Raw genomic sequence first — 26,971 nt, 5'->3', positions numbered from 1 at the left:
GAGTTTTGCATTTACGCTGTTCGCCCTATGGTAAAACTGACTTGTTATGCATGTTCCTCAAGTCGTTACGATTACTATGATATATAACATGTATAACTTATATTGTATCGGATGGCCTGTAAAAAATTCAAACCATTGTTAACAAATATATGTCACTTAAAATCGCTCCATTCCCAGGCTTATAGCGCTTTTATCCTTTGGTCTATGGGGCTGTGTGAGGTGTCAGTTTTTGCGCATATACGACTTTTTGATCGCTTTTTATTACATTTTTTCTGGATTTGATGCGACCAAAAATGCGCAATTTTGCACGTTGGGATTTTTTGGCGCTTACGCCGTTTACCGTGCGAGATCAGGAATGTGATTAATTAATAGTTCGGGCGATTACGCACGCGGCGATACTAAATATGTTTATTTATTTATTCATTAATTTATATTTATAAAATGGGGAAAGGGGGGTGATTTGGACTTTTATTAGGGGAGGGGATTTTTTATTAATAAAAACACTTTTTTACTTTTTTTTTTTACATGGACTAGAAGCCCCCCTGGGGGGCTTGTATATACATAGCACTGATCTCTCATAGAGATCAATGCTGTGTATATAAACAGCAAAGATCCATGAGATCGGTCATAGCTTACTATGGCCTGCTGCAGGCCATAGCAATCTACTGCCGAGTCGGGATCAGCGTCATTCCGGAAGAACGGATCTCCCCCCCGCGATCGCATCGCGGGGGGGAGATCCGACCCACTAGACACCAGGGATGTTGTGCATAAAGCACTTCAATGCAGCTGTCAGGTTTGACAGCTGCATTGAAGTGCTTAATTAGCCGGCGCGGCAACGGGACCCGCGCCGGCTAACAGAGGCACTGCCCGGCTGCACGTGTCAGCCGGGATCAGCGCCGTTCAGAGCGGGGTCCCCGCGGCGCCATGACGTATCAGATACGTCATGGGTCGCTAAGGGGTTAAGGACAATTGCAGGCATCATATACGTTCTTGAAAAACTACTTAGCCTTACTAGAGACTTCAGCTCAGATCTGGCCCGGATTCTGGGCAAGCGAATTACTATTAAACATTTTGTTGATGGAAAAACCATTTACTTAATTTCCTAAATTTGCAAAAAATTAAAGTGGTACTCCGCTTTTGTTTTCTTTCTAAGCAACTGGTGTCAGAAAGTTGTAAAAAATTAGTAATTTACTTCTATTTTAAAATCTCAAGTCCAGTAGTTATCCGCTGCTGTTTGTCCTGCAGGAAGTGGTGTATTTTTTCCAGTCTAAAAAAATGTACAGCGACTGTACAAAGCAGGAAATGCTGTGGGGACTTTCTACTGTTCTGGACAGTTCCTGACATTGACAGCTGAGTGGCAGCAGAGAGCACTGTGTCAGACTGGAAAGAATACACCACTTCTTGTAGGATATATACAGCTGCTAATAAGTACTGGAAAACTTAAGATTTTTTTAAAAATAAAAGTAAATTATAAATCTATATAAGTTGATTTGAAAAAAAAAAAAAAAACAATTTTCACCAGAGTTCCCCTTTAACCATAAACCTGGCAAACTAATGGTGCGTTTACACGAAACGATAATTGGCCCGATCGTACGATTAACAATGTCGGAGTAACGTTTTTTTTTTCCATAACGATAAGCGTTTAGACGGCACGATATATCGTACAGAAAAATAGTTTTGCAATCGTTTTGCGATCACGCACCCGCAGCCCGGCCCCCGCCCGGCCCCCTGCTCCGCAGCCCCCTGCGCCGGCTCGATCGCCACCCCCGGCCGCTGCTCCGGTCGCCCCCGCCACTCTGATCGCCACCCCCGCCGCTCTGGTCGCCCCCCCGCCGCCGCTTCCGGTCTTCCGACATCCCCGGCTCCCCTCTTCAGTGCACTGATTAGCTGAAGAGGAGCCGTTTGAAATTCCCGGCTCCCCTCTTGCATTGCTGAAAAGGAGCACTGATTGGCTGAAGAGGAGGCGTTTGAAATTCCCGGCTCCCCTCTACAGCCAATCAGTGCACTGAAGAGCGGAGTCGGGGATGTCGGAAGACCTGCTGCGCAGAGCAGGTAACGTATGCCCGCGGGCCGGCGGGGGCGATCGGAGCGGCGGCGGCGGGGGGCGACCGAAGCGGCGGCGGCGATCAGAGCGGTGGCGGCAGCGGCAGGGGTGGCGATCGAGCCGGCGCAGGGGGCTGCGGATGAGCGGGGGGCCGGGCTGCGAGCGGGGGACAGGGCGGCGGGCGGGGCTGTGGGCGGCCGGACTATCACGCGACACCCCTAAGCTGATGAAGGCCATGCTTGGCCGAAACGCGTCCTTGTACCATATGTTTGCTACACTACAATAAAGAAGCATAATCTACTTGGTGAGTGCCGAGCTCTTCCTAATATCTGGACTATCGCTCGATGACTGTTTACACGGAACGATCTGCAAATTTTTTGCGAACAAATTTTTCGTCGTTTGATCGTTCGCTGCGTTTACACGTACGATTATCGTTCGAATTCGATCGTTATCGCGCAAATTCGCACAATAATCGTTACGTATAAACGCAGCATAATTCACCACATCTAATGACCTCCTTGTACTGTGAACTTGAACTTTATTTCAAACAGAATATTGTTGTTTACTTGGCATGTAATAAAATTTCTAATTTTCAGGAATTATGTGTGACTGTTAAAATCGGGCCCCTACTTTGTACAGTTTTTCTCTGAAAATAAGACAGTGCCTTATATTAGTTTTCCTGAAAAAAATTACTAGGGCTTATTTTCTGGGTAAGTCTTATTTTTTTCCATGAACAACAATCCTTTCCTTCTCTTTTAACGCATGTTGTATTGGGGGTAAAAGTGTATGGGACTTGGGAGTGGGTGAGTGGATTTTGCCCTGCCATGGCGGGAAATAGAGGGGGAACTTTTCCAAGATTGTTGGGGCTACAGTATGCCTATTCTGACTGGAACAATCTGACTATAACTAGGGCCTTTTTTGGAGTGTATATATGTGTATATATATATATATATATATATATATATACACACACACACACAGTGGTGCCTTGATTTAAGAGTAACTTGGATTAAGAGCATTTCGCAAGAAGAGCTCACAGTTTTTCAAAATTGTGACTTGGTATAAGAGCTCCCTGTACTGGGTGGGAGGGTCAGTGGGGGAGGGGCATGGTCTGCATAGCGGGGTCTACAGCCCTGTACTCTGACCAAGGAAGTCTCCCTCACCTTCCAGATCATAGCAGATCCACTTCAGGCCTGGGGTGGGGTGTGGAACCAATTGTCTAAATTTCAATGATTTCTTATGGGCAAATTTGCTTTGGTGTAAGAGTGGATTTGGATTACAAGCCTGGGAATGAATTATGCCCGTAATCCAAGGCACCACTGTATATTTATATTTTTTACATTTTTTTTCCCAAGCTTATTCCAAAACCCTGCAAAATCCAGCTGGGGCTTGTTTTTGGGGTAGGGCCTATTTTTAGAGAAATAGGGGTACATACAGGGCTGGCCTTAGGGTAAATAGCGCCCTGTGCGAAACCTTTTTTCGGCGCCCCCCCCCCCCCCCCTTAAGGTAACATAAAGCTCCTTCAGCCTCTCACCCCTGCAGACGACATGCAACACCCATCACCCTCCCCCATACACACAACTACCCCGGCAGCCATTCACACAACTACACACAACTTTCATCCATGTTTGGATACAAATGTGGAAATAGCCTAACACCACCTGCTGGCCACAAAAGGGGGAAAAAACACTGAAAACAAATGTGTAGTTTTTCTGAAAAATGCTATGTGACATGTAAGGACTATTTTATAATACTTTATTGAAAAGTTTGGGGGAGATTTATCAAACTTGGTGTAAAGTGAAACTGGCTCAGTCGCCCCTAGCAACCAATCAGATTCCACCTTTCATTCCTCACAGACTCTTTGGAAAATGAAAGGTGGAATCTGATTGGTTGCTAGAGGCGACTAAGCCAGTTTCACTTTATACCATGTTTGATAAATCTCTTCCTTTGTGTTCCTATCTGGGGATATATATATATTAGAGATGAGCGAACTGTTCGAACTTTTGGTCCGACGGTATCGGCGCTCTCTCATTATGCCTGCGATCCCGGGCCGCATAGTTGCGCTCCCGGGAATATTTGGCCAGGATATTCCAGGGTATCCATGGTGAATTCCCTGGAATATCCTGGCCGCATATTCACGGGAGTGCAACTATGCGGCCAGGATCTCAGGCATAATGAGAGAGCGCCGATACCGTCGGACCAAAAGTCCGAACAGTTCGCTCATCTCTAATATATATCCTAGATTAATGCTGTATGTATGCAGTGCATCATAGCTATCAGCATCCCATCATAATTGGGCCGCATTCAGATGACTTCAGCTGGTGACTATGGTCAGACCGCTTGCTGCTGGTATACGCAGATGTAACAGGACACAATAGCGCAGCATATCCCACTATTAAGCCCATTTACATTTGTGTATATCAATGGAAAGTGGCCTGACCAGTCACTGACTGACCACATTCTGCCAATTAAAGTGAATGGGAAATCCTTTGTGGTGGGCTGCTGATGTATGGCACTGGCTGCACTCATCATGTCCTGTGTATTAGGGACCCCCCCATAGTATACACACCTCTGGCCTCTCCTGCCTCCTTAGCTGTGACTTTTAAATATTACAGCAAGTCAGGTTTACCTCATTCACTGCAAGGGTTAAACCTGTCCTGCCCCAATAAATCAAAGTCACAGATAAGGAGACACAGGGAGAGAATGGAGTCACCTCCTTCCCCTCCTCCTCCCTGGCTGTGCCCACCTCAGTGCTGTGCTGTCCCTGTCACAGCCCACTCACAGCTGCCTGGCAGGATTCACAGAATGAGCAAAGATGCAGGTAACATGGAGACATTACTCACACTGGCTGCTGCTCTGTGAGGACGGGTCAGCCGGGGGAGGGGCGCTTCCACTCTCTCTGCTCTGGCCGCAAATCTCTCTTCACTCAGAAGCTAAGCTGATTGGTGGAACAGCAGGGCAGCTGGTACAGTTCCACCTATCAGCAACAAAAATGGGGAGAGTGGAGAGGAGGATTATACCACTGCTGGAGGCAGGAGGGGGGCGGCCAGGGGCTCTTTGGCAGACAGCTGCAAATCTAACTTAGAAATAGAAGTTAGATGTGCTTTCTATCTGTCTGCCAGAGCACCATAGACAAACTACTATGGGAGGAGGAAGCCAGGCGCTCCAGCAGACAGACAGAAAGCACATCTGACTTCTATTTCTAAGTTAGGTGTGCAGCTGTCTGCCAGAGCGCCCCCTAGCTGGCCGGGAGTGAGGCGCCCTGTGCAAAGGCCGGCCCTGGGTACATACCATGGTCAGCAACCAGAAACAAGTTTACGCAGTTATGAAGATTCCTTTGCTTCAGCCCATCCATTAGCATCTGTAGAGTTTGGTCAGCACGTATCAAGGCCTGAATCACCTAACAAAGTAAAAATAATAGTCATACAGAAATATATAGAAGCCAATTGTTATTTTAAAATATGTCACTTGTGACAGGACTAAGTTAAAGGGAATCTGTCACTTCCAAAACACCCCCTAGAGGTGTCCCTATCATTCAAAGGCATTATCCAGCCTTAGAAAAACAAGGCCACTGATGGCATTGTTGTTGGTAAAGTTAAACAAACAAAAAACTGCAAGTACATTAAGAATCACAACAATCCGTTTCCATACTGTAGGCACAGAAAACATACAAATTACAATGCTACAAATCTATCCAAAGGGGCAACATCAAAAACTTCCACTATGCAGGGAAGCGTCCTGGATTCATACACTCCAGATGCTAGAACAGAGGGGCCTGAACAGAGAATATGAATTGAACATATTACTGTAGTAATGAAAATGTTATGATGTATCCTTGTTACAAACCTCTCAGGTCCACATGCTGTTGGTGGGGGTCTGCATTCATGAATATATACATTCTGTCCTAGCTGTCCTATGGTAGCTGTTGTGTAAATGCTATCATAGCATGTTTAAATTATGATACACATGGCCAAACTGTGGTCTATGCTCCCTCCGTGCCAAGATTTGTGTTTGTTTTTTTTTAGGTTAAAAAAAAAGACCAAACTTTTGTAAAAAACAAACAAACATCATCAACTATGCAGCTTACCAGGAGACAATACTCTTTGTTATGTAACAATTTTGTCATTATAATATCACTGTGTGATTACAGAGGTTTTGGTGTTGTGTGACAGGAGAGCTGACCATACAATGCGAGCATGTACTCATACAATGCGAGCATGTACTCATGTAGTTTGTTGTATGTTTAACTTTATTATGGCAATAGCATCATAGTGTGGTGACCAATCGACGTCTGATGTCATCACTGCGGGCTGCCAAACTCATGTATAGCTAATGCTGAATGCCATTTGTACTAGAGAGCTGAGAACGGCTTGTCACTGAGCCGCTGAGTGTCGGGAGTTTTCTTTCATGTATACTGTAAGGATTCTCCATAGGCTCCACACATACATGGACGTTTAAGCTGTCCCAAATACTATTTGAAAAAAACTTTGGTTGGATGGGGTGTTGGTATTCAGGCCTACACCTATCATTACAATGAACTAGAAAGTGTCAGAGTTTGGGTTAATCCAAAGATATAGGCCAGTGACTTTCCAGAGACGGTGAACGACCCAGATCAAGTAGTAAATCAGAGGTAGAATAAATAAATCAGGATTTGTTGGGCTCATAGAAACAATGCGTTTCAGGGCTCATACCCCTTTCTCAAGATATAATGTCTCTTTTAACTAGACAAAGGGGTATAAAACGCATTGTTTCTATGGACACTCTCTCCTCTGTGCTCCCCTGGCTCGGGATCCCAGACACCTTAGGGACTGACAGCTACAGCATGCAGCCTATCTCCCCTGACAGCATTTACAGGTGTTGTACTCTTAGTACAACACCGAAAGGTGAGCAACTTCATCTATTTTTTTGTTGTAATAAGGCTGGGTTCACATTGCGTTTTTGCAATCCGTTTTTTTTCCTCCGTTTTTTGCAAAAAACGGATGAAAAAAACGGATGCATTTGTGTGCATCCGTTTTGATCCGTTTTTCCATTGACTTCTATTGTAAAAAAAACGGATCAAAATGGATCAGTTTTTTTTTACGGACATAAAAGCGTAGCTGACACTACTTTTGTGTCCGTTAAAAAAAACAGATCCGTTTTCATCCGTTCTTTTTACAGTGGAAGTCAATGGAAAAACAGATGCACACACGGATGCACAAAATAAGAAAAACGGATTGCAAAAACGCAGTGTGAACCCAGCCTAAGTGATTAAGGTATCTGGCTCATTGTCTTTAGCCTAATGGGCTAGAAAAGGCATGCACGCTGCATAGCTTCACTTCACTCCCTGACTTGATCTCCATCTGTGATCTCCATCTAGTTCCTGGAGGCTGTAGAAACTTACTTACCCCAGCACTGACTGGACCATAATTATGTCCTGAGGTGTCTGGTTCTTCAATGTACAATGTATAAAAATCTGGCCTATAAAACACATAATAAAGATGTTACAACATAACATATTGTAGCTGAAAGTACAAGACACAGTATTTCTAACATAGCAGAAGCAGCGATACCTTTTATCCTTTGGAAGGTCGAGCCACTGCAGAAGGCTGCGAATTCTTTCTTCATATACAACAGACCTTATATGAAAAATGGAACCATTATTTTTCTCAAACATCTTTTTTCTGGATAGTTTTATGTTAGTTAAGCACTTAGTTATGATTTATCATTTTTAGTTACGACGTTTATCATTACAAATTGTGACATTCTTACCCAAGACATGCTTAATAACCCGCTACAATTTTAGGTCTTCGAGGGTTGTGATTTCAAGCAGTTTTGTAATAAACAGTACTCTATTTTTCTTATTTTTCTATGTTTAAATCAACATTATACCTACAGTCAACCTATGCTCCATGCTTCCTCTATGTCAATATTTGGTATTTTCTCTGTTCAGAAAAAGAGACCAAACTCAGGAAGTCCCAGTTCTTTGTGCACACAAGGAAAGACCCCTGTTCATCATGGAGGGTGTATATCACCTGAGGGCAATTAACTTGGGCTAATTATACTATTAACTTTTACTTATTATATTATCAGCTCTGCAGCTTACCAGGAGACAATGCTCTTTGTTATGTAACAATTTGGTCAGTTTAAAGGACAACTCCGGCGGGACCCCCCCCCCCCCCCCAAAAAAAAAACACAGACACACACAGACACCATACTCACCATCCCTCCGGTGACGATCAGCACTCCATTTGCCCGCCGTCCGCCTCACCGTCACCGCCGTCCAGCGATGTCTCTGACTTCCGGGTCCTGGGGATGGAAAAGGCTGCCAGTACGCTTGCGCACCGGCAGCCTTTTCATTGGCTGGAGCGCATCACATGGCTTCCAGCAACCTCAGCCAATCAGGGCTGAGCAAGCTGGAAGCTATGTGATGCGCTCCAGCCAATGAAAAGGCTGCTGGTGAGTATGTGCACCAGCAGCCTTTTCCGTCCCATTCACTCTCTATGAAGATGCCGAGGAGGAAGAAGACCCGGACCGCCCCCTGGCTCTGACGTCGTCGTCACCAGATGCCGCCCGGGAGGACCGTGACGATCGTAATAGGTAATGTATACATTCTTTAACTTCCGGGCGGGGGGGTCGGGGTCCGAAAGTGGGGGAAAGGGGACAGACCGGGTATTTAACCAACTTACAAAGTTATATAACTTTGTAATGTGTGTTAAATAAGCTAAAAAAAAAATTCGTGGGAGTTGTCCTTTAATGTCACTGTGTGGTTACAGAGGTTTTGGTGCTGAATGACAGGAGAGCTGACCATACAATGCAAGCACCCCCAGGATTCTCTGCTGCTTAAACTGGACACGCAGCAGCTATGCACATGCACAGAAAAGACCAAATATTGTCACAGAGGGAGCATGGGCCATAGTTTTACAGGAAGGGAGGCACCCAATAGCCATATGGATAACATTACGATTAACGATTTAAACATAAAAAGCGTAAAAAAAATAAAAGTATACTGTAAAACTGCTTTCTTGACACTGCCTTACTAATGGCCAAGGCCCATTTTTCAAATCTGCCCTGTCTTTGCCCTGTTTTATGTGGCAATAACTTTGTAATGCTTTAAAGGGGAATTCTTATTTGTGGTAGTTATGGCCTATCAACGTTATGCACAGTATAGAGCATAACTAAGATTGCAGGAATACTGTGGACCACAGTGATGTTGAGAATGGGGACCCAGAAATCCCTTCTGAATAGAGCTACTCGCCACAGCTCCATTCATTCTCTATGGAGCTGCTGGAGGGAGCTGAAAGATGCATTTGGCTCTCTCGCTTTAGACATAATAAATGAAGCTGCAGTGATTTTGGTCAATATATTGAGCATTTGTTTGAAAACTTTCCTAAATTTGCCACATTTTTTTCTAGACAATAGAGACATTAGAGGCCTTTATTTCATTTACAAACTGAACTCCTCAAAATATTCACAACAGGATTTAGGAACTGTGTTATCCCTTTAGGTGCGTTATAGAAATCAAAGCTAAATGGGAGTAAAATTGAAAAGTTTAGCAAATGTTTAATTTTAATCCATTATGTCCTAACATACACGAGATAGTTAAAGATAAATGTAATTTAATATTTATTACCCTGAATCTGCAGCTCCTAGAAATATTCAATGTGTGGCCATAGTGCGCTTGCACATTGGCCTCAGATTTGTAATTTACTTCTATTTAGAAATCTTAAGTCTTCCAGTATTTATCAGCTACTGTATATCCTGCAGGAAGTGATGTATTCTTTCCAAACTGACACAGTGCTCTCTGCTGCCATCTCTGTCCATGAGAGGAACTGTCCAGAGCTGGAAAGGTTTTCTATGGGGATTTGCTACTGCAAATCACAGACAGAGGTGGCAGCAGAGAGCAGTGTGTCAGACTGGAAATACACCACTTCCTATAGGACATACAGCAACTGATAAGTACTGGAAGACTCAAAATAGTTAAATAGAAGTAAATTACAAATCTATATAACTTTCTGGCACCAGTTGATTTGAAAGAAAAAAAAATCTGGAGATTCCCTCTAAATCCTAGAACATAGAAAACACAACATCCCCCACCCACCCCCCGTACTCCTTTTTGAAAATCAAATTCATAATATTTAACATCTAAGGGGCTTCACCATGCCAATTAGCTGGTTTTAGGTTCCCAATGATGTAACCATCTGTTTACACGACTTCCCTAGCCAACCTAAAATTGAAAAGCCCCACTAGCAATAAATAATATTTTATTTCTGCAGTGTTAGTGAAAAAAGCACAATTAGCATACTCACTTATCATACAGTTTATAGTAGGTAGGGAAAGTACCATTAATTGCAACATCTGATCCAGGCCAAAAAAATGTGCCAGCCTTTAAACCTTGGCGCATAGCTGTCAACCATATCTATGGAATAAAATGCAGATGAAAAATTCTTTCATGTCATAGAAGTAATTTTTTCTAAATTTGTGCAGAATATGATATTTATTAACATATGATATTATAGATAAGTAGTAGTAAAAGATCACAGCAGCACTCCAGCGTTATGCAAATTTCTTGTATAAATATCAATTTGTGCATATTGGGGAGATTTATCAAAAGGTGTCAAATTTAGACTGGTGCAAACTGGCCACAGCAACCAATCAAAACTCAGCTTCCAGCTCTGGTGAAAGAAAAGAGGAGCTGTGATTGGTTGCTGTGGGCAGTTTGCACCAGTCTACATTTTACACCCTTTGATAAATCTCCCCCATTGTGTTAATAAAAACAGCTAATTATGTGGAGGGGGGTAAATTTCACTCAGATGAAAAGTAAAATATATGATCACCATTATGTGTGGGCAATAAGACTGTAAACAGTATATTGTGCCTGTTCACCAGAGCAGGTCATCTTCATTAGTAAACAAAATCAAGGGAAAAACAGGCATAGATAGATGCATAGCTGCTTGCTATGACAGTCCACTGTTTTTACCTATAAGGGCCCATTAGAAGCCCTTATGGTTAAATACATAGGTGCAGGAGTGCAGACTACATTCTGCTTAACCCCTTGTGTACTGCAGTGTGTAAGTGACCCAAAGTTTCCTTTCCTTTTTGCACATTTTCTTTCCCTACTTGATTGCGCAGCTGGAGAACAGAGGTCAGAGGTTATCAGAGCAGTGAAGCAGAGATCTCTGTCTTCTGCTTGTTAACCTATTTTTTATGTTGCAGCATGTAAGTAAACATTGGTCACTTACACACAGGCTCGGACTGGGCCACCGGGGGGCCGGGGAAACCCCCGGTGGGCCCCGAGCTGGAGTGGGCCCCCCCGCTCCTAGGGGGGCCGGGGGCCGCACCTCCCTTTTTAACTGGAAGCGATCGCAACAATCGCATCCAGTTAAATGTAAGGAAGTGTTCTGATTGACAAAGCGGGAAGCCGTAGGCTTCCCGCCCTGTCAATCACTCTTGTGACCGCAAGCAGAGATTTGCTTGCGATCACAAGAGTGTCGCAAGCTCCGTTGCGAAGTCCCGGCAGCGTCATCACTGACCTCAGTGTGCGCCGCGGCGGCTAGGACTTCCGGTTCATGGAGCGAATACCGGAAGTCCCAGCCACCGTGGCGCACACTGAGGTCAGTGATGGCGCTGGCGGCACTTCGCAACGGAGCTGCTCACCTGTCAGGAGAAGAGAGAAGAGGAGGCCGGCGACCGACGGGGGATCGTGTGGTTAGGTGAGTAGTCTTGTGTTTTTGTTTTTTTTTTATCAGAGGGGGTAAGATAAGGGGGGGGGGGGGCTGTATACAGGGGGAGGACAACGTGGGGGGGGGTATATACAGGGGGAGGACAACATAAGGGGGGCTATATACAGGGGGAGGACAACATAAGGGGGGCTGTATACAGGTTGGAGGACAACATTAGGGGGGCTGTATACAGGGGGGACAACATAAGGGGCTATATACAGGGGGGAGGACAACATAAGGGGCTATATACAGGGGAGGACAACATAAGGGGGGCTGTATACAGGGTGGAGGACAACAGAAGGGGGGCTATATACAGGGGAGGACAACATAAGGGGGGCTGTATACAGGGTGGAGGACAACATAAGGGGGGCTGTATACAGGGGAGGACAACATAAGGGGGGCTGTATACAGGGGGAGGACAACATAGGGGGGCTATATACAGGGGGAGGACAACATAAGGGGGGCTGTATACAGGGGAGGACAACATAAGGGGGTATATACAGGGAAGGAAAACATAAGGGGGGCTGTATACAGGGGGAGGACAACATAAGGGGGGCTGTATACAGGGGGGAGGACAACATAAGGGGGGCTATATACAGGGGGAGGACAACATAAGGGGGCTGTATACAGGGGAGGACAACATAAGGGGGGCTGTATACAGGGGGGAGGACAACATAAGGGGGGCTATATACAGGGGGAGGACAACATAAGGGGGCTGTATACAGGGGAGGACAACATAAGGGGGGCTATATACAGGGGGAGGACAACATTAGGGGGGGCTGTATACAGGGGGAGGACAACATAAGGGGGGCTATATACAGGGGGAGGACAACAGAAGGGGGTCTGTATACAGGGGGAGGACAACAGAAGGGGGGCTATATACAGGGGGAGGACAACATAAGGGGGGCTATATACAGGGGGAGGACAACATAAGGGGGTCTGTATACAGGGGGAGGACAACATAAGGAGGGGGGCTGTATACAGGGGGAGGACAACATAAGGGGGGCTATATACAGGGGGAGGACAACAGAAGGGGGTCTGTATACAGGGGGAGGACAACAGAAGGGGGGCTATATACAGGGGGAGGACAACATAAGGGGGGCTGTATACAGGGGAAGGACAACATAAGGGGGGTATATACAGGGGAAGGACAACATAAGGGGGCTATATACAGGGGAAGGAAAACATAAGGGGCTATATACAGGAAAGGACAATATAAGGGGGGCTGTATACAGGAAAGGACAACATAAGGGGGGCTATATACAGGGGAAGGACAACATAAGGGGCTATATACAGGGGAAGGAAAACATAAGGGGCTATATGGGGCAAGGACAACCTAAGGGGGCTATACGGGGGAATAGACAACATAAGGAGCTATATGGGGGTAGGGATGGCCAACATAAGGGGGCTATCTATATGGGGGGATGGATAACACAAGCGGGCCAGTTATAAGGGGGATAACACAGGGAGCCATCTATAAGGGACACTGGTTGGGGGCAATTTATAAGGAGGACAACACTGAGGAGGCATCTATAAAGGGCACTACACAGAGGGGGACAACAATGTATAAGGGTAACTATACTGGGTGCGGTGTGTATACAATAGGGCATGCACAGAGAGGGGCATCTACTTTAGTGGACTACACAGAGGAGTCATCTATAAGGGGACTACACAGAGGGGGCTATATACTATAGGGCAGGAATAGGGAACCTTGGCTCTCCAGCTGTTGCAAAACTACAGCTTTAGCTGTGGCTGTCCAGGCATGATGGGAGTTGTAGTTTTGCAACAGCTGGAGAAGTTCCCTACCCCTGATATAGGGAATGCACAGAGGTTGTCATCTACTGTAAGGGGATTACACAGAGGGGGATCTCAACTATAGTAGAGGCACACAGGGCCATCTATATGGAGAACTGAACAAGGGGCCATCTACAAGGTGTGTAGTTCTCATAAGGGCCCAGGGCAGATGGAGAAGAAGATGAAAAGGGAAGAACTCCGATCAGAGAAGACGTCCCCCTGTGAGTCACTAAATCTATGTGCACTGTAACGTATATAGTGTAGAGCTTGGGCTACTGACTGTATGAGGGGATATTGATCTTTTGTTCAGAGGATTTTATTCAGTAGCAGCGGTGGTGTTAGTCAGTATTTGGTGGTGTTAGTCAGTATGTGGTGGTGTTAGTCAGTATGTGGGGGTATTATTTGTTACTTGTAATCTGGTGTGGTGTTCATTGGTCTTAGTATACCAGATTTGGTCAGTAACAATATGGTAGCAATGGTTGTGGTGTTGCGGTAATATTTCCCCCTTGTATACTGGTAATATTGGTCTCAGTATACAGGATTTGGTCAGTAACAGTATAGCGGTAATATGTATGGTGATACTATTTCCCTCCTGTATACTGGTTTATTGGTAATATCGGTCTTGATAGACAGGATTTGGTCAGTTACTATATAGCGGTAATATGTGTGGGGATATTTGCTCTTTGTATACTGGTGTTATTGGTAGCTGTATGACTTGTATCTAAGTATACAGTGCTATCATGCAAAAAAAATTGTCTTATAGCCCAATTACACTGGCCAATAATTGGTAACAAGTGCTCCTAGGAAGTCTATTCAGCCGATGATCGGCCCATGTAAAAGTGCCAGAGATCTGCTGACATGCAAGCAAATGTCCCATAGTCGACTGATTTGATCTTTTGTGCGGCTAAGATCATTGCTGTCGGCTGCACATCACCTGCCCTGCTGATTAGCAATCATTTGCAGCCCTATGCTGCCCCATATCACGCCGTGTTAATGGACCCTTATTAATGTTACCATAGATAAGTACGGTGGCAGAAGGGTGGGCCCCAAGAATGATTTCCCCTGGTGGGCCAAGGCACTCCAGTCCAACACTGCTTACACACTGCAGTACATAAGGGGTTAAGCAGAAGGACACACGCTCTTACTTTCTCCCCCAGGCCCCCCTCCTGCCCCGGCCCCATAGCAACTGCCTACCCTGCCTCTATGGTAGCTACGCTACTGCTTGGCCAGGTGATCACTGTGTGATGTCAGTAATGGGCGGGGTTACAGATGAGATGTTACAGCTTGCCTGGCAAAAGAAGAGATCATGAGACCTCTGTCTCAGAAGGGAGGGGAAGGACAGAGGAGTGGAGACAAAGTGAACCAGGAAGTGAAGATTTTCTGCAGCTTCAGGGTGTGAGGATGTGCTGCAGGCAAATGGGACAAATTATGTAATAGAAACCAGGGATGGTCCGAACCTGCCAAGGTTCGGGTTCGTATGAACCTGAACGCTCGGCATCAGATTCCCGATGTCTGCCCGCTCTGTGGAGCGGGTGGATACAGCGGGAGGACCACCTGGAAAACTGAGATACAGCCTATGGCTATGGCTGTATCCCAGTTTTCCAGGTGGTCCTCCCGCTGTATCCACCCTCTCCACGGAGCGGGCAGACAGTGGGAATCATTACTGAGGGTTCGTACGAACCCAAACTGAACTCGGTTTGGACCATCCCTAATAGAAACCTATTACACACAAGCTTAGATCATAGGTGGGGAATGATCAGGGTTAAATCTATATTAACCAGAGTTCCCTTTCAATAATATTGTTTTACATTTATTATTGTTTACATTGCTCATTAGATGTCATTCCGACAATAGATACTGTGATTGTACAGAAATAGCAAACAAGAATTCTTAACACCTACCGGCTGACCAAGCCACCATGTTTCATTGAACTTCTCATCTCCAGAAAGCGAGAATGATTTGTCCATATAGTAATCGTACATATTGTTGTCAATTATGCCATTTGATTCTGGATACAGTCCCTATAATGAAATACACTATGAAACATGGCCAAATCATCCCAAATGGAAATAGACATAAAGTGCATTGTTTAACGGGTTTTTTTTAACCCCTTCACGTGAGTAATCTGTATATATACGTTCCTGCTGCACATACCCCGTGCAGTAGGAATGTATATATACGTTCCTGACTATGAGGGGGTTTGATGTGTGCGGGACCGCTGCAGTGAGAGCGGCCCCACACACATCGTTGTCCCGGGAGCTAAGGATAATGAGAGGCACCTGCGATTCCACAGCTGCCTCTCATGAACCCCTTAAACGCCGTGATTCACAGCGACCGCAGCGTTTAAGGTACTCAGTGACATGACAAGCTGCCAGGGTTCCGATCGTTTTTACCGAGGGCGAGGGTAAGTCACTTACCTCCGTCCTGTTGGATCGGCCATCTATGGATAGAGTCTGCTCTCAGGCTGGCTCTATACATAGATCGCCAATATCAATGATCTATGCTATGCTATGTTATAGCATAGATCAGTATATGCAATCTAAAGAGTGCATGTTAAACAGTAAAATAAGAGTGTATAAAAAAGTGTAATAAAAAAGTTTTTAAAATTATTGAAAAAAAATCCCTTATGAGTTAATGCAGCAAGCAGTGTTGACCCTTCTTCTTCAGGACCTCTGCAAATCTTCCCGACACGCTCTCAATCAACTTCTGGACCAAATCCTGACTGATAGCAGTCCATTCTTTCACAATCAATGCTTGCATTTTGTCGGAATTTGTTGGTTTTTGTTTGTCCACCCGTCTCTTGATGATTGACCACAAGTTCCATTTAGTTATCACCTTTATATAATGGCAAGGTGCTCCATCATGCTGAAAAAGGCAAGACTGTGAGAGAGCCGATTCCCTTGGTTGAGAAGCAACCCCACACATGAATGGTTTCAGAATGCTTTAAAGTTGGCATGAGACAAGACTGGTGGTGCTGTTTTCCAGATGTCCCAAACAATCAGAAAGGGGATTCATCAGAGAAAATGACTTTACCCCAGGCCTCAGCAGTCCACTACCTGTACCTTTTGCAGAATATCAGTCTGTCCCTGATGTTTTTTCTGGAGAGAAGTGGCTTCTTTGCTGCCCTCCTTGAGACCAGGCCTTGCTCCAAGAGTCTCCGCCTCACAGAGCATGCAGATGCACTCACACCTGCCTGCTGCCATTCCTTAGCAAGCTCTGCACTGCTGGCTGCCCGATCCCGTATCTGAAACACTTTTAAGAGACAATCCTGGCGCTTGCTGATCTTTCTTGGGCGCCCTGGAGCCTTTTTGGCAACAATGGAACCTCTCTCCTTGAAGTTCTTGATGATGCTATAGATTGTTGACTGAAGTGCAATCTTTCTAGCTGCGATACTCTTCCCTGGTAGGCCATTTTTGTGCAGTGCAATGATGACTTCACATGTTTCTTTAGAGATAACCATGGTTAACAGAAGAGAAACAATGATGCCAAGCACCAGTCTCCTTTTAAAGTGTCCAGTGGTGTCATTCTTACTTAATCATGACAGATTGATCTCCAGCCCTGTCCTCATCAACACCCACACCTGTGTCAATGGAGCAATCACTGACACAATGTTAGCTGGTCCTTTTAAGGCAGGGCTGCAATGATGTTGAAATGTGTTTTGGGGAATAAAGTTCATTTTCTAGGCAAATATTGACTTTGCAAGTAATTGCTGTTAAGCTGATCACTCTTTATAACATTCTGGAGTATATGCAAATTGCCATTTTAAAAACTGAAGCAGTAGACTTTGTAAAAATTAATATTTGTATCATTCTCAAAAATTTTGGCCATGACTGTAGAAAAATGACAAAAAGGGTATAGTAACAAAAGACTGGAAAATCAGACTACACAAGTTTTTATATTGTCGGTAAGCATTGAGAGACAAAAATGAACGCATATAAATACGACCATAACTTTCACAATACGGCCGTATTTTCACCTCAAAATTACCAAAAAATACAGCCAAAAAAGACATAACAAACATATAGCAATACGTTCCCCATGCAACAAGTTGAGATTTCACTTACTGTGACTATTGTGTAGTGATTAGGGAAAGTCTTTGTGGGGTATACAGATCTCATATACTTTGAATGTGTTCCACACTTCTCTGTAACATGAAGAATAAAATATTTACTGCAGCAACAAATTATGTATCATTGACTATATAAATGTCTAGTTTCACAGTAGAGATCTGTTTGCCCCAGTAAATGGGTCACCTAGGAATGACCAAGCAACACAATGCTAACCAGAGATCTGGATCTACTGGGTTGCTGTGGATTTTGCACTGGGCTAATGGGATGGGTCCTTAAAGCGACTCTGTACCCAAAATCTGACCCCCCAAACCACTTGTACCTTCAGATAGCTGCTTTTAATCCAAGATCTGTCCTGGGGTCCGTTCGGCAGGTGATGAAGTTATTGTCATAAAAACAACTTTTAATCTGGCAGCGCTGTGTCTAATGGCCGGGGCTTACATTTGTATATGCATTAGGCTGGCACACCCTCTCTGTTCTTCCTCCCCACCCTCCTCATCATTAGGAATGCTCCAGGCAGGTTGCTTCCTATTCCCCTTCTGTGTGGATACTTAACATGGGCTGGGTCGTTAATACACCTGTGCAAAGCTCAAACAGCAGTAAATTTTCCTGGATCATTCCTAATGATGAGGAGGGTGGGGAGGAAGGACAGAGAGGTGGTGCCAGCCTAATGCATATACAAATGTAATCCCCGGCCGTTAGACACAGCGCTGCAGGATTAAAAAATGTTTTTAGGCGAATAACTGCATCCCCTGCCGAAGGGACCCCAGGACAGATCTTGGATTAAAAGCAGCTATTTGAAGGTACAAGCGGTTTGGGGGGGGGGGGCAGATTGTGGGTACAGAGTCGCTTTAACCCCTTTCAAGACAGAGCCCTTTGATGCACAAAAGTCCGGGTCAGATAAATGCAATGTTCCTCCTCGCCTTCTAAGAGCCATAGCCCTTTTATTTTGCCACCTACAGGGCTGGCTGGGGAGTCATTTTTAACGCCATGATCTCTAGTTTTTACTAATATCATATTGGTGTAACAGAAAATTTTTTATTGCTTTTTATAATTTTTTTTGTGATATATAATTTAAAAATCAGCAATCCTGGTGCGTTTTTTTTTCCGTTTACGCCGTTCACCGTGCGGGAACAATAATGTTATATTTTAATAGATTGGACAATTCCGCACGCTACAATATGTAATATGTTTATTTATTTATTTAGATTTTTATAAAACTTTACTTTTATAAAACTTTTTTATAACTTATAACTTTTTTTTTTTACTCTTTTATCACTGTAAAATATGCAATCATTATTGCATATACTGATCTATGCTATGCCATGGATCGCCGAACCGACAGGACAGAGGTAAGGAGCTTACCCCCGCCTGTCGCCACACCCGATCACTCAGTGACAGATGCTTGATCTGTCACTGAGCACCTTAAACACCGTGATCGCTGTAGATCACGATGTTTAAGGGGTTACCTCCAGGCCCGGCCATTGATGCGAGCGGGATCGCGCTCTCTGCAGCGCTCCCGCTCACATCAGAAAGCCCCTGTATGTGCAGTAGGTATGTGCAGTAGGATCGTATATATACATGTTACTGACGAGAAGGGGTTAATGTAGTCTAGGATGACTGAGCATCGGATAGAGGAAAAAATTTTCTAGCAATTTCTGGCCTCCAACAAAATGGCAGAAAAACTGCCAAAGATTATTTATTTTTTTTTTTTCTGGCATTTTTACTTGTGTTATTTTTAGGTGTAACTGGCTTTTTTTTGTCTTTGGCATTCTTATGTACTTCCAGGAGTGGCATTTTTGAGACAAACAGAAGCTTCCATTGAACGCTATTGGAGAGAAACGCCACAGTTTCTAAAAAAAAAAGAAAAACACCACAGCCTCACCATGCTGTGTTTTGGATAAACTGCCACAGACCCTCAAAATGCCAGAGAGGAGAGAAAAATGACACAGAAAAAAACGAGCAGAGAAGAGGTGCAAGAAAAGCCATAGTACATTACACCAAATTAGGTTATTTTTGCATGCGTTGATGACAGGCAGGCTGACTTGCTGGGCCTTCACAAGGCTTAATCAGTTTACACAAGGTAATGTGCAGCTGGGCACACAGACACACATAAGATTCCATCAGCTAAAAATAATTGTTAAAGTGACTCTGTACCCACAACCTGCCCCTCCCAAACCACTTGATAGCTGCTTTTCAACTAAGATCTGTCCTGGGGTCCGTTCGGCAGGTGACTCAGTTATTGTCTTAAAAAACAACTTTTAAACTAGCAGCCCCAAGTCAAACGGCTGTGGCCTAGAATATCTGTGCCCTATATTTGCACTACCCCTCCGTCCCTCCTCCCCACCCTCTTCATCATTAGGAATGCCCCTAGAACATTTTCTCCTGTCTGAACATTGCACAGGTGCCTTAACGATCCAGGCCCTGTGCTGTGCTGACACAGTTGAGGAATAGGAGAAAATCTGCCTGGAGCATTCCTAATGATGAGGAGGGTGGGAAGGAGGGACGGAGAGGGTGTGCCAGCCTAATGCACACACAATCTAGGCCATGGCCGTTTGGCACAGGGCCGCCAGTTTAAAAGGTCCTTTTTAGGACAATAACCGCATCACCTGCCGAACGGACCCCAGGACAGATCTTGGATTAAAAGCAGCTATCCGAAGGTACAAGTGGTTGGGGGGGGCAGATTGTGGGTACAGAGTCGCTTTAATTTGTTAGCTGTTTACTAGGAATGAGTCTTCCTAGAAATCATGTTTCCTGTAAAGAAACTTAAGACTTGATATACGTGAACGACAATCTGCTAGATCAGTGCTCGCTTACACGATAATCCTTCCTGCTCCACGCAGTGTATGTAGTGACAGGCCACTCACCGGGACCGTGCCGCGGCCAGTGATTAGCTGAGCAGCCTGTCACTTCAGACACTGTGGGGGGCGTGCCGAAGCTAGAAGGACAACAGGAACAATGGAGAGGTATATATAACTTTAGGTCAGGACCTAAAGACAGGATCAGCTGATGATTGTTTTTATCGGCTGATCATTGTCTTTATAATGGTGCATTTACAAAGAGAGATTTATCTAACAGATCTTTGAAGCCAAAACCAGGAACAGACTATAAACAGAGAACGGGTAACAAAGGAAAGACTGGGATCTATGCTCTTTTCAAATCCAATCCTGGCTTTAGCTTAAAAAATCTGTAAGTAATGATCTGCCGAATTTGCTTGATTCGTCAGGTTATTGTTGTGTAGTAGGGCCCTAACACAATCTGTACCCATTGGTACAGTATTTTAAAAACTTTATTTTTGAAATAAAAGATATTGAAATTAAAAATATATGAACAATTTTTATACTTTTTGTGCAGTTCACCTTTAAAGGAAAACTAACAGCATGTTAGAAGACTTGAACCTCCTATTATGTTTTGAAAAAGCCAGGGACTCCTTCATATTATTAATGCTAATGAGGGGATTGGTGCACTGGTGGTTGTACTCAATGCACTGATCCTCCTGCCCCTCCCTATGTATATCCATCCAGTGTTCTGCAGTGATGAGTGGCTGGAGTGATGTAGCATAGAGTCCCGCCTCATGTGGAGGGGTGGTGCACCGATGGCTGTAGTCCCACCCCAAAGGGTCAAACAGCCTAATTTACATAATAAGAAAATAGAAAATTAAATGAAAATAGCCCTGAGGATGAATGCTAGCCTGAATAACAACCCAAAATCAGCTAACTTATTTAGCCAATAGTCACTAGCGTACTTTGTAAACAAAATAATATGACAACTTACTCAGTTTGTTAATGGTTGGCATTAAATCTCCCCATGTCTGTAAGTACTCTGCTCGAAATCCATCCAGAGAAAAAAGGATAACAGGTGGGAGGCCAAAGCTAGAAGAACACAGAATAAATAATACTGTAATCTTAGTATCAATTAAAGAGGCTGTCTGGTCAATAATGATACTTAAACATACTGCTGGGGTTGTGGGGAACATAACAAACATGTATGCTTACCCGTCCCCCTCTGCCGTCATTGCCGGTTTCCAGGCTACCCATTGTTTGCCACTGTCCTTTGCTTTAAAAATTCTATCGATATACCGTGCGGACAGGTAACGCCTGCTAGGCATAGACAGCATTGTGCTGCTGGTATAGTAAAAAAAGCACAATAAAGCAGCCATTCTAACTTGTCCACGCTCCCCTGATGCCCTTTGGTACCAGCTCTGGTCCCCTGTTCAGTGATGGCCCGCTCATCAACTCACTGGCTAGAGTGGGACAGTGCAGTGATCGGCTGAGCGGGACGTCACTGAGTGGGGCATCAGGGTAGCATGGACATGTAAGTATGGCAGCTTTATTGTTTTTTTTTTACTATACCAGCAGCACGATTACTTTTACACGGCTATAGACTGTGAGAATGGAGTGCCATAGACTTTAATAGTAATCAGAAGTGCAGCAGATTTCACTGCAAGAAAACAGCAGCGTGAAATCTGTTGTGATGCAATATGTGTGAATGGACTAAGGCTAAGTTCACACAATCTATAATTTCATTAAACAGGGTCCGTATTTGCAGTTTTGCAACCACGGCCATTATTTAATAAAGAATTTATAGATTGCTTTAATTACTATGTTAGGCTATGTTCACACAACGTCCAAAAAAGGAAAAAAGCGTCCGCTTTTTGTATTTAAAAAGATGTCCCTTCTTGCATCATTTTAATTGGCTTGACTAAAATGCCTTGAAGTCTATGGAATAACAGACGTCTTTTTCACACATTGTAGTGAATGCGTCTGCCTCAAAAGACGTCTGTCATTCAATACAATGTGTGAAAAAGACGTCCGTTATTTCAAAGACTTTAATGCATTTTAGTCAAGCCAATTAAAATGATGCAAAATGGACGTCTTTTTAAACAAAAAAGGGGACGCCTTTTTCCTTTTTTGGACGTTGTGTGAACAAAGCCGAAACCTGGCAGGAGTGTATACAGATAGTATACACTCTAGCCGGGATTCCTTGCTGCTGCACACAAAAACTGACAGTGCAGACAATATAAAGTGCGGCTCCGGCTGTATTTTACATTGTCTGCTGAGGGAAATTGGAACGTGGACACGCCTGAATGCGCCCACATCCCAAATAAAAAGATATGAAGTTCATCCGGCCGATACTGCAGTAACAGCCTGGATAAACTTCACTGACAACGGGTGTTCTCTGACACGGCCGTGTCACAGAACGGCCGGTGTCATACATAGTGTGAACCCGGCCTAAATGTGTATTTATTGATAATACATGTGAGGTTTTTCTATGAAATGATTACATACACAGTACTTATACACATGTAAGTGCATACATGCATATTACACATGCACACTTATATAGTTCATATATTCACACAAAGTTACTTTTTACACCTGAGAGCTCATTTCCCTGTTTCTCCTTACAGCCGCACTGTTCCTGCAGACATCTCCCCAGCCTTTCCCCTTCTACCTTTGCTCTGACTGCCAAGCTAGATACACTACATCAGGAGGCAGTCTGAGAAGAGGGGTAAGATAGGGACTCCAGGAGAGAGGAAAAGGGCCATGCTTCACACAGTCTGTTCTGCTGCCTATCATCTTAGTCATTGGGTCTCTTCACTGTGTGGATGCAGTGAAGGACATAACAGGCAGGTAGGCAGTGTATGCAGCCATGTTCGGAGGGAAGTGCTGATATTGGGCTATTCTGAGTCTGGGTCTGGAAACCAGCAGTGGCAGCGAGGTGGGACATTGCTAAATAAACAAATATGGCACTCTTTTTTTTCTCCCACAGCCCCAAGCAGCATGTTTAATTATCACTAATGCAAAGTTATAAACAGAAGATACTGTATAATAGCAGTAAATCTTTGGGCCAACATTATACAATATTTATATTTTGTGTATTTATTTAGCCTGCTCTGTTTTAGCACAATAATTACACGCGCTATGTTAAGGCAATTACAAAGATTAAAGAAGTCCTGAATTGTACATGTTTTTATTAAGGTCCCTATACATCATAGATCAGTGCTTCTCAAACTGTAAGGGCCTGTTCAAACTTTTCGCAACTCGAGCGGAGAGGGGTGGAGAGCGGAGGTGTGCGGTGCGAGGCTTCCATTAAAACAGCAGGCGGGTTTCTGAGCAGAGTCCGAGGGCGAGGGTTCCGCTCGGAATTTCTGCCTGTTTTTCGTGCTGCCTCATATAAGGGTGGCATAAACTAGTGACAGAAATGCTGAGCCAGGAAAATGGGCTTCATGCCACACCCCTCTCTCTGCCCTCCAACTGCTGGTAGACAGCTGTCTGCCTATAGACAGCATAGAAAGAAAGCTGCCAATCAGCAGCCAGTGGGCTGAGTGTGCTAATACTCATGAACATACGAAAACACTGAGCACTAGAGTTGAGCGAACCTGGAGCATGCTCGAGTCCATCCAAACCCGATCGTTCGGCATTTGATTATCGGTGGCTGCTGAAGTTGGATAAAGCCCTAAGGCTATGTGGAAAACATGGATATAGTCATTGGCTGTATCCATGTTTTCCAGACAACCTTAGAGCTTTATCCAAGTTCAGCAGCCGCCGCTAATCAAATGCCGAACGATCAGGTTCGGATAAACTCGAACCCGAACCCGGTTCACTCATTTCTACTGAGCACACACATAATGTAGAGGACAGGTTATTGTCCTTGTTATTAACCCTTAGAGGACCGGGCCAATTAGCATTTTTGCACTTCCATTTTTTTCCTACTTGTGTTTAAAAGGTCATAGAACTTGCATTTTTTCACCTAGAAACCCACATGAGCCCTTATTTTTTGTGCCACTAATTGTTCTTTGCAATGACAGGCTGAATTTTTTCATAAAGTACACTGCATAACCAGGAAAAAATTAAATATGTGGTGAAATAAAAAAAAAAATACACATTTTTTTATTTGGGGGGTATTTTTTTTACGCAATTCGCTCCCTTATATGTTCCTCAAGTCATTACGATTACAACGATATGCAACATGTATAACTTTTATATAATGTGATGGCTTGTAAAAAATTCAAACCATTGTTAACAAATATATGTTCCTTAAAATCGATCCATTCCCAGGCTTATAGCGCTTTTATCCTTCTATGGGGCTGTGTAAGATTTTTTGCTCCATGATGTGATCTTTCTATCGGTACCTTGATTGAGCATATGCAACTTTTTGATGGCTTTTTATTACAATTTTTCTGTATTTGATGCGACCAAAAATGTGCAATTTTGCACTTTGAGATTTTTTTGCGCTTTCGCCGTTTACCGTGCGACATCAGGAATGTGATAAATTAATAGTTTGGGCGATTACGCATGGGGCGATACCAAACATGTTTATTTATTTATTTTTATTTATAACATGGGAAAAGGGGGGTGATTCAAACTTTTATTAGTTGAGGGTTTTTTTAATTAATAATGACACTTTTTTTTTTTTTTTTTACACATATACTATAAGCCCCCCTGGGGGACTTCTAGTATAAGTACACTGATCTCTCATTGAGATCTATGCAGTATAGTTATACTGCATAGATCAATGAGATAGGCAGTGAATTGCTTTCGGCTGCTGCAGTGCCAAGCCGGGATCAGTGCCATTACACCGCAGACCCTGGCCGGTGCCGGATGTAAGGATCGCCCCTCCGTGACTATGTCGCAGGAGGGCCATCCAACCCACTAGACACCAGGGAAGGGCTGCAATTAAGTTTTTAGATGCAGCTGTCAACTTTGCCCGCTAATAGCCGCGGTCCTGGTCTACATGCAGCACCCGGGACCGCGGCTGTTCAGAGCAAGACCCCGCTCTGAACTCCCTAGGCAACCGCTGGTAGGCCCAGGGTCGTCTAGGGGTTAAGGAAGGTATCACTTAATCAGCTGCACAGAACAATGTAAGTGATACATCATTCTGTTCAGCTTGACTGTCACTAGTTTATGCTGCACTTAGATAAAACAGTATAAACCTACAGAGTGGGGAGCAGAACATGAGCAGGCCTGCAGTCCTAGACGCAAACATTGGTGGCAGCAGAGAACCCAGAGTCACCTCTTACTGCTGTCACACAATATGTAGCAGCAAATTGTACATTACTGTTTCAGGAAAACTGAATAAATCGTAGGGCATCTATTATTTCTTGTGGTAAGAACCTGTACAGATTGTATAGGCTTCAGTGCTGAAAAGTATTAGTAATTTAAGGGCATATTTCTAAACATAAAGGACAATGGATACAAAGAGGCACTGTTGTTTCAACAAAGCTTAGAAAGATCAATAGTTCAAGCGAATGTAAGAACCTTTGTAATGTATATAATCAGACAAAAATGCCTCCTTTTCCTGTTATTAGCATCTTCTCTGCCCCCTCCGTCCCTGCTAGTCCGGCTTCCATGCTGCTTTTTAGGCTGTGCATGCAGACAGCAAAGGATCTCCTGTTCTGTCTGTGCAGCCAACATAAATATTTGGCTCTAACCACCAGCTTGGGACAACTGAAAACTACAAATTTAGCTTGTAGGGCATATATAAGATATATGATGACTAGATATATTGTTAATCCTCATGTATACACACATAGCAGCTTATCCTAAAACGACAGGTACGCTTTAAGTATTAATTGTATCGCTAGAGAATGTGGTCTAACATGTCAAACAATAAAATTGCTGAGCAAAAACAAAATATGAAATATACAGGGTGTTAACTTCCTTAAAGTGGACCTTTCAGCTTTTTAATGCCTAAACTAAAGACAGTGTACAAAAGGGCTTCTTGCTCTTAATGTATATCGCAATCCAGTGCTACAGCACCAGGATATAAGTGTTAGGAAAAATTAGCAAATGAGGGATAAAGCCCAAAAGGCGGTTCCCCTGTGCTCCAAAAGCCCAGCACAGTTCGGCCTCTTCACTCTAATCAAACACCCCCAGGCCCGCCAGTATACAACCACAGACTTTGGATTGACAGAGAGAAGCCTATACATTAAGCCCTGTGCATGTGCTCTGATCAGAGCAAATGGCAGGCCTCTGCTTGTCAATCTAATGTCTGTCGGCGTATACTAGCTAGGTGTTAGATTAGAATGACAGGGCTGAACTGTGCTGCACTTATGCAGCCCAGGGGAATCCTCTGTGAACTTTATCCCATAATTTCCATAATATTTGTAATGCCTAAATCTAGGAGCTAGAGCACTAGATTGTAATAAGAGCGGCATCTATGGACTCAGGGTAAGAAGCAGGGGCGTAACTACCACCATAGCAGCCATAGAGGCCTCCTGATCTGTCATCATCCTACCCAGGGAGATGCCTACCATGGAGGACAGTAAATACTGGGGGGTAGAATAAGAGGGAAGATGCCTACCATGGGGGACACTATATACTGGGGGGTAGAATAAGAGGGGAGATGCCTACCATGGGGGGGGG

The 26,971-nt window shown here is 44.1% G+C and overlaps 1 protein-coding gene across 1 annotated transcript in view; it reads right to left on the bottom strand.

Annotated features, from left to right (window-relative positions):
* Positions 1-26,971, bottom strand: part of ENPP3 (ectonucleotide pyrophosphatase/phosphodiesterase 3) — a 92,038-nt gene that overhangs the window by 33,336 nt on the left and 31,731 nt on the right. The window contains exons 6-12 of the mRNA XM_069974970.1: positions 21,378-21,475; positions 17,601-17,680; positions 15,438-15,557; positions 10,330-10,439; positions 7,594-7,659; positions 7,429-7,501; positions 5,336-5,444 (exon numbers count right to left, since the gene is read on the bottom strand). Of these exons, the coding sequence (XP_069831071.1) occupies positions 5,336-5,444; positions 7,429-7,501; positions 7,594-7,659; positions 10,330-10,439; positions 15,438-15,557; positions 17,601-17,680; positions 21,378-21,475 (656 nt within the window). The remainder of the gene's footprint in view (positions 1-5,335; positions 5,445-7,428; positions 7,502-7,593; positions 7,660-10,329; positions 10,440-15,437; positions 15,558-17,600; positions 17,681-21,377; positions 21,476-26,971) is intronic.

This window comes from Dendropsophus ebraccatus, chromosome 6 (genome assembly GCF_027789765.1).
Source record: "Dendropsophus ebraccatus isolate aDenEbr1 chromosome 6, aDenEbr1.pat, whole genome shotgun sequence".
Lineage (NCBI taxonomy): Eukaryota > Metazoa > Chordata > Amphibia > Anura > Hylidae > Dendropsophus > Dendropsophus ebraccatus.
The sequence above is the reverse complement of the archived record's forward strand: the minus strand, read 5'-3'. Positions and strand labels throughout refer to the sequence as shown.